The 7,910-nt window shown below is 45.5% G+C and overlaps 1 protein-coding gene across 1 annotated transcript in view; it reads left to right on the top strand.

Moving 5' to 3' along the window:
• The window catches only part of UTP20 (UTP20, small subunit (SSU) processome component, homolog (yeast)), a gene marked incomplete at its 5' end in the record, with an annotated part of 63,979 nt that overhangs the window by 45,212 nt on the left and 10,857 nt on the right, over nucleotides 1-7,910 (top strand). Inside the window, 10 exons of the mRNA XM_009705046.1 lie at nucleotides 1-151; nucleotides 954-1,052; nucleotides 1,654-1,821; nucleotides 2,531-2,697; nucleotides 3,624-3,765; nucleotides 4,062-4,178; nucleotides 5,013-5,183; nucleotides 5,982-6,110; nucleotides 6,627-6,737; nucleotides 7,467-7,546. The exon at nucleotides 1-151 is cut by the window's left edge and continues 33 nt beyond it. Of these exons, the coding sequence (XP_009703348.1) occupies nucleotides 1-151; nucleotides 954-1,052; nucleotides 1,654-1,821; nucleotides 2,531-2,697; nucleotides 3,624-3,765; nucleotides 4,062-4,178; nucleotides 5,013-5,183; nucleotides 5,982-6,110; nucleotides 6,627-6,737; nucleotides 7,467-7,546 (1,335 nt within the window). The remainder of the gene's footprint in view (nucleotides 152-953; nucleotides 1,053-1,653; nucleotides 1,822-2,530; nucleotides 2,698-3,623; nucleotides 3,766-4,061; nucleotides 4,179-5,012; nucleotides 5,184-5,981; nucleotides 6,111-6,626; nucleotides 6,738-7,466; nucleotides 7,547-7,910) is intronic.

Genomic DNA, 7,910 nt, shown 5'->3' with positions numbered 1-7,910 from the left:
GCTGAAAGTCTGCACATTTTTGAGGAACAGATTTCAGGAAATCCGTGACGTTGCCCGTAACACCCTCACTAAAATCATGGAAGTGTTGGGAGTACGGTACCTTCTGTACATCTTAAAAGAGTTGCAGTCTGCTCTTGTCCATGGGTACCAGGTAATGCTGAAATTCTAGCTCTTCTGCTCTCAGTAGGATTTTTTTTTTTGTATGTGTTAAAAGGAGAATCCAAAAGGAAGTTGCTACTGCAATTGTTTTGCACCAGTAGAATAGCTTGATATAGTACAACTAAATACTGTTGCTAGTGCCTACATCAGTCTGTGTTATGCCAACTGTCAAATGAGGGCTTGTGCCCAAAGAACTTAAGAGTCTAAGCGAGGAAGAAGAGAGGATCTCCATTTTCCCAGTGAAGAGCTGAGGTATGGACTTGAAGGATGAACTTCTGGATCCAGTAAGATCAGTGGAAATCTTTCCGGTAAGGTCATTAGGGCCAAACATGATCTGCGGTGAGCTACCAGAGACACAGACAGTATGTGGTGATGCTAATTGAAGTCTTGCTTCCTAGATCCAGAGCCAAGGCTCTGACTATTAATTTGTCTTTCCTCTTTCCATGGGGATTGGGGTTAAGAATAATTTTCTGTGTGAATTACCACAGTGGAATAGCAGGAGCTTCTAGCTGCTATAACAGGCTGTGCTAATTGGCACTTTCACTAAAAATACCAGTAAGAGCACTGGGGGAAGAGGAGATTCCAGCCCTCCTGCCAGTATGTGGAGGGACAGGGGTCCTCTTCCTGCTGCCAGTACACGGATTCTCGTCCTCCTGGTGATTTTTTTGCTGTAATGAGAGCTCAAGTGCAGGGTTTGAGTTGTGATGTCTCTGCTGTGGGAGTCTCCCCGGCCAGCATTATTAAAGAGTTTTATGCAGGGGTGTGGAGACATGATCTGTTCTCTTTTTCTCCAGCTCCACGTGCTGACTTTCACTGTGAACCTGTTACTGAAGGGCCTTGCTACCAGGCTCAGTGCTGGTGATTTGGACCCCTGCTTAGATATCCTGATTGAGGTAAAAGCCATTCAAGATTGAAGGAAAGAGCATCATGAAGTGCCTGGGGCAGGTTCTGGGAGGAGAAGGTTTTGTGTAGATTGTCTCGGACTTGGTGGCGCAGACAGGGCTGATTGTGTGTGTCCTGCAAAGGAAGGAGACTGTTTTCTACTGAGGCAACAGCAGACCCCTTGTAGAGTAGCAAAGTATCTCTGGGGCTGTATCCTGAGAGGGAATGGGTTCAAGATTAAGATACCTAACTATGTTTCCCTGTACTCAAAATGGCTGAGCAAGTCAACAGACATCTAGTCAATGCGATCCACGGAGCCTAGGAGCTCAGCTGGCCACCCAGATGGGATATATTTGGATGTCTTGGTCTGACTGCAGTCCCACTCCTTGTATCACAACACCGTAGAGGGGTGTGAGAACAGGGTCCTCATCTGGTGTGCTCCAACTGGGGTGTTTGATGTTGACAAAGGAAGGGTACACATGATTTGTGGGAAACCTGGAGAATTGTTTTTTTCTGAGAGTGGGGAAAAATGGTGCTTTTCTGCAGCTACTGGAGGAATGTGGCTCTGCTTTTATGCTCCTCTCATTCACTTCTCTTGCCTGATTTCCAAAGATTTTCAACCAAGAGTTGTTTGGGAATGTAGCTGAAGAGAAGGAAGTGAAGGGAATTGTCTCCAAGGTCATGGAAGCACGCAAGAACAAGAGTTACGATTCCTATGAAATTCTTGGAAAGTTCATAGGAAAGGGCCAGGTGACGAAACTTATTCTGCCACTGAAAGAGGTAAGAAAAGTCAGCCAGAGTCTTTCTTAACTCTGAGCACTGGTCTGTTCTGTATGGTCTAAAAGGAACTCTAGAGCTTCCGGGTGGCTGCTGTGAAATTAGCTATATAATCCTGCTTTGGCTTCCCATTTTTCTTTTGGAAAGCAGTGTGCACCCAGCTCATAAAACGAGACTTTATTGTTGATGTCCAGGGCAGGGAATGGCATTCTAGGAAGGTTTCAACCCCTGCTAGAGAGGAAACATCCCACTATGAGTTTTCCATACCCTCTCCCTCTGCCAGCTCTTCTTTCTGCTGGAGCATCAAAGTCCTTCAAGGCTGGTCTATGATTTGATCTCTTGTGCATGAAGGAATTGTCACCAAAACATGTACAGGGTCTGTCCCTGTGCAATAATTGCCTTTACAGAGATGCAGTTTTTTGAGTAGAATGCAAGCTCACACAGAAATGGAGCCCTGGTTTGCTCCTGAGCTCTGGAGTGTCCTGGTGGCGATAGGTGAACTGGCTGGAGGCTGAGAAGAAGCTGGAGAGAAAGGGAGGGATGTGGGGGCAGAGCTGAGGCGGTGGGATGCTGTTCATGTAGAGAGCTGGGGACTTCATGGCAGCATGTCATGAGGGAGGAACTGTGCTGGCTTTTCCCATGATTGCTGAATACAGATGGCAGTCATTGCCCTCATGTTGCCCTCCTGACTGTCATGGTTGTGCCTTTTCAGATTCTGGAGAGCACCACAAGCTTGAAGATAGTCCGGAAGGTGCATGAGGCACTGCGTCACATCATGGCAGGGCTGATCTTCAATTCAGACATGAACGCAGAATCCCTCCTCCTCCTCAGTCATGGTCTCATCAGTGAAAACTTGCCTCTGCTCACTGAGAAGGCCAAGTGAGTTCCAGGATGTTATCCAGACTGTCTGTTATTGGTTGGGAGGTTTACTTGCAGAAATGGCAGCTCTCAAATTGAACCGATCAAATGTATGAGAGTTTCCTTGCTTTTATTTGCCTCTTGTTTTCAATGTAAGTGAATTATTTGGGCAGTCAGAGGGCAAAGGGAAAGTTTGGAAATGGGAGTGAGCACTTGCTGAACTCATAGGAGTCTACATTTGCAAGTGCTCAGGGCCTTCAGCAAGCCTTTTTCACCGTCTGGTAAGCTGGTATACGCATTTGCGTCTTTGGATGAAGGGATGAGGGGTAGTGTTTAGAAGTGAGGTACAAACTGCCACAGAAGAGGTGTTTGGGGTCCTGGACATTTTCATGGGGTCAGGAACAAGAGAAACTGTGGGCTATCACTTTGTTGCAGAAGTCAGGGAGAACCATCAGATATCGTCTGTCTGGTGGTGTCGCTGCTCAGAGCTGGGTCTGGGTGTCTTGCATTTCCTATGTTACACAGGCCAGCTTGCTCTAGGGTCTGACAGCTACTTGCAGACTTCTTGGGGCAGTTTTCATAAGCCATCAGAAATTGAAGTAATTATCAGTAAATGAAGTGCAGTGGGCAGTGGCAGGAGGTATATTTGCTTGAAGGAACTGCCAAAGTTGGTCTGTCCACTGAGAAGAAAAAAGTGGGGATGTTATGCAAGTCTGTGTGCATTTGCATATATTCGTAATAGTGATATTGCTCTGAAGTCCAAGAGTCCTGTGTGCCATGCTGCTCTCAAGTTCCTTTTATTTCATTGTGTTCTGACTGTGACCTGGTTTTGCTTGCTGTGTGGGTAGCAGCTGAGCACAGTCCAGCTCTCTTCACTCCCAACAGCAGGCTTCTTGTGGACAGGGGTGAAATCTGAATATTCTCTTTTGCTGTACACTGCTTTTCAGAAAAAAAGTTGCCCCTCCTCCAGATCCTCGGCTGCAACCAGAGAGCTGCCTGCTGCTCCAGCCCACTCCCACGAGAGGAGGGCAGAAGGCGCGTGTCAGCAGCAGGACTAACACATACATCTTGGTTGATTCAGGACTTCGGGTAAGGATCTCTTCAGATACAAAGCTTTGCAATCAAAACTTTTGTTAAGAATATTCAAAGGAAGGTATTCTGGATATGTTGTGTTAACAACACAGCCACTAGCCTTAACTTTATTTTGCATGTGGTAACTCCAATGGTGCCTGTTAGAGAGCAATAAAAAGTGCTCAGCTGGTTGCAAATATTTGAATGGGATATGGCATAAATTCTACTATAACTTGAAACAATGTGGGACCTTACTTGGCTTATTTGAGTCCCAGCTTGACTTTGAGATTAATGTCCTGTGTTTTCTACACCAGCTGCTGCACATGAGCCTGAAGAGGTCCAAAGTGAATTCTTCTGAGGAGCATGTTTTGGAAATGTTAGACCCTTTTGTTCAGCTGCTTATAGACTGCCTGAAATCTATGGATGTCAAGGTACAGTTCTGAGCTGGAGTCTGTCTGTTCTACTAAGAAGGGTCCTGCCCACAGATGTCATCTTGCAGGTCAACTGTAAGAGACGAGGAAGCCGTCCAGTTTTCAAACCTGATTTCGTAGGTGTGCAGATTAAGCTGTTTGAGGACATGTTACCCTAAGGGGGAGGAAGGATTGTGGCTGATGGAGGACTGAATGCTCTGCCGCTAGTGCTGCGGGTTCCAGTACGGACAAGTTCTCCTGGAGCTTGTTCATACAAGGGCTGTGCAGACTTCATAGGCTATCTGTGAGGAGATTCATGAGGTCCTGTGGCTGCTGGAGCAGTGTTGTCACAACTGTGGTTTCTTTTGATCCAACTCTAATGTCTTTATTCCCAGCCCTGTAGGCAGCCTCCTTTTTGGGCAGCTTTGGGTTTGAGTGAGCCCAGGAGGGAATCTATTAAACCTCGAGTTTCCTGCGAATGGAAGGCACGCCTCGTACGCTATCAGATACCTGGAGCAGGGCTTTCAGGTGACCTAGGTTTTTGGCAGAGCAACTTCTGTGCCTTGAAGGCACCTCTGCTTCAGAAAGAGTTCCTGCCATCTGCTGAAGCAGTGCTATGTGAATGTCTTTACCTAGTAAAATCAAAGTTAAAAGAATTAGGGAGTAGCAGATAGTGTTTTTAGAACTGAGAAACCCTTTGTATTAAATATGAAAGGTTTGAAAGAGGTTGATTTTTGTTAGCTGATTGCCTTTTACCACAGTTGCAGATAGCCTGACCACATCTGTAACAGAGTGAGAAAAGTGTTCTCTGAGTGTCAGTGTAACCACATGCTGTCCTTTGGCTCTTTCTTACAGGTGATAACTGGTGCTCTGCAGACCTTGGTATGGATTTTAAAGTTCCCTTTGCCTTCTGTCAGTACGAATCTGGAGCCACTGATCAAGCAGCTTTTCATCTTGCTGAAAGAATTTGCCAAAACAGGAATAGCCAAAGGCCAGAATTTCCACCTGGTTGTGAGCTGTTTCAAAGTAAGTCAGACCCAGCTCTGCTCTCTTCTACTTTAGGATTAACTTTGTAGAATGAGAATCTTCCAACTGCAGATCCCTCCTGCAGCTGTCCCTGGAGAGGTAGTCTGGAGGTCACAAGGCAGCGAGGGAAATGTGGCCTTGCTGATTCCTTCCCACGTGCAAACTTACAGAACGTTCCTCCCAAAAAAGGCACAGCTTGGATCTGAAGAAGTGTGTTTATAGAGGCGTATTTGCCTTCTTTCTTCCTTATAATAGTATCTTGTTACCACCCTGTCTTTTGAGAGGCGTCAGATTTGTACTTGAATAGCTTGCTTTTAACATGATTCGTTGGAGTAAACCCTGGCAGCTGAATTGCGACAAGGGAAAAGGGCAATTAATAATAGTAATAACTACACTTATGGTATGCAGTGTCTTCCTGTAGAAGTCTTCTAGATGTGTTGCTGAATTAATTACAGCTTCATGATCATAAGGGAAGGTTAGAGTAATTCATGCTGAATGCCAGTGCCAGAAGAATTTTTCCCTCTTCCTGGCTGTGCTCTTGTATGACGGTTCATGTCTGTGAGCATCCCCACTCGTTTCAAGGACTAGTCTGTATTTGTGTATTTGCTTATGTTCAGTTTTTGTCTCAAAATTGCCAGCTGAAAGCCAGATATGATGAGAACAGTGTTAGCTGCGTATTTCAGAGCAGCAGTATGTCTTTTCAAACCTAAGTGGTGTAAACGGAGTCAGGCTTTGGTGTGGGCTTATATATTCAGTGACACTGTGTGTGTATTGACAATGTGCAATTTGATTTTGTAGTGTGTGACAATACTTGTGAAGAACGCAAAGAGTCAGATAACAAGCAAACAGCTCCAGGTGTTGCTTGGCTTTGCTGAAGAAGACATTTATGATTCATCACGCCAAGCCACTGCCTTTGGCCTTCTCAAGGTATTTCTGTGCGGCGGGCATATGGGTTCTGTGAGCCACTGGAATGGCAGTGGATCTGCCTCCTGGTGAGAGGCTGTACGATCTCTCATCAGGAACAGGCCACAGAATGCTGTTAAGGCTCTCTGTTATAGCGGGGGGAAGCAGCAAAGCTTTCCTATTTGACTTGTTTGATGTTTTAAAATTGTCTGGGAGGCTGTGGTACACATATGCATATGAGGATGTATTTGGATCCGAGGATGTTTTTGCTAAAGAATCAACATCCCTAATCATTAGACCAGGTAGTCTGTGTTGTCCAAAAGAAACAGATACGGATTTGTAAGCCACCTTTTTTTCTTTTTTTTTTTTTTTTTTCTTTTTTTTTCTTTTTTTTTTAAAGTTGCTCTGGCTATGTTTGAAGATGTGAAAAAGTCAGTGTTGATGTACCACCTGAGACCAGTGTAGTCCCAGGTTATAGTACTGCATCTCACACTGTGCAAGCAAAATGACATGACTCCAGCTGTGCTTTCCCATTTTTAGGCTATTTTATCCAGGAAGCTGATTGTCCCTGAAATTGATGATGTGCTGCAGAAGGTTGCCCAGCTGGCTATCACAGGTCAGAGTGAGCCGGTGCGAGTCCAGTGCAGGCAGGTTGGTAGAATGGACCTAGCAGGCTAGCGGGCTGAGTGCGGCCATCCCCGCTCTCCCAGACATGTGCCTTAGGCCTGCTGGACCCCTAACCCCATTTCCCCTTCTTACTAATCCTTGTTCCCCTTATCTGGCTGGCTTTAGTTCTTGTGACTGGTGCACAGCAGAATTGCAGACTGCTTGGCACGGCGTACCTTCGGAGAGCCGCTCAGCGGCAGTGGCGCGGTCTCTCCTTTGCAGGCTTTTAGGCCTGTGTAACTAAGAGCCTTGCCCTTTTCTGTGTCCCAGCAGAAGAGAATTTGCCACAAATCTGTGATTCCTTCCCACTACTTCCTCGTTCTTCCCAAGCTAAAGCAACCAAAATGCAGAATTGGTTGCTGCATTTCAAACATTAGGATCCAGATGCAGCAGGAGCTGTGCATAACCAAATAGTGCATTTCCATAGTTACAGAATGAATTTTGAAGGTTGCAGAATCTCTCTTAACAGAAGCCTGCACAAATGACAGTAATGCTCTAAAGACTGATCTGGCAATTGTCAAATGCCTGCAGATCCTGTTCCAGGCACAGAGCCTGAGAGCAGTGGTTGGCCCCTTGTGTAATAGGAATGGGATGAAAGGGATGATTCTCATAAACTTGCTGCCCCATCACTAAATTTTCTTCATAAAATTTTTACACGCTTTCCTGAGTATGTCTTGTAACTCCTCTCTGTGGCGTTGTTTTTTTTCTTTCCAGATTTACTTAAAATATATTCTGGACTACCCGCTTGGTGACAAGCTGAAACCCAATTTGGATTTCATACTCGCACAACTGGAGTGAGTTTATATTTGTGACATCTCTGTCAGAGCAGAACCTTGTTGCTAAAATATGACTTTAGCGGCCACCTTGTTTGTGAGGAGCAGAGGGTGTGGCTGAAGTCTTGATTTTCCTGCCTCTAGAACACTTACCTTCTTTAGAGACAGGCTGTTTGATAAAGCAAGTCCTTTTTCTCTTCCCTGTTTCACAGCTGTTGTTCTTTATCTCTTTGTAAGCAAAGGTTCTGTTGTTTGCTTAGTGGTTAACCAGCACCCCTGATTGCGAACCAGGTGGACTGGAAAATCCAGAAAGAATAAGGGAAGGAGCATTCATATGGCTGCTGTCCCATGGCAGTGGTCTCAGCTGCAGTTGCAGGCACAGTTG

The sequence above is a fragment of the Cariama cristata genome, unplaced genomic scaffold (assembly GCF_000690535.1).
Source record: "Cariama cristata isolate BGI_N322 unplaced genomic scaffold, ASM69053v1 scaffold38657, whole genome shotgun sequence".
Classification (NCBI taxonomy): Eukaryota; Metazoa; Chordata; class Aves; order Cariamiformes; family Cariamidae; genus Cariama; species Cariama cristata.
This window is presented reverse-complemented; position numbering and strand designations above follow the sequence as displayed.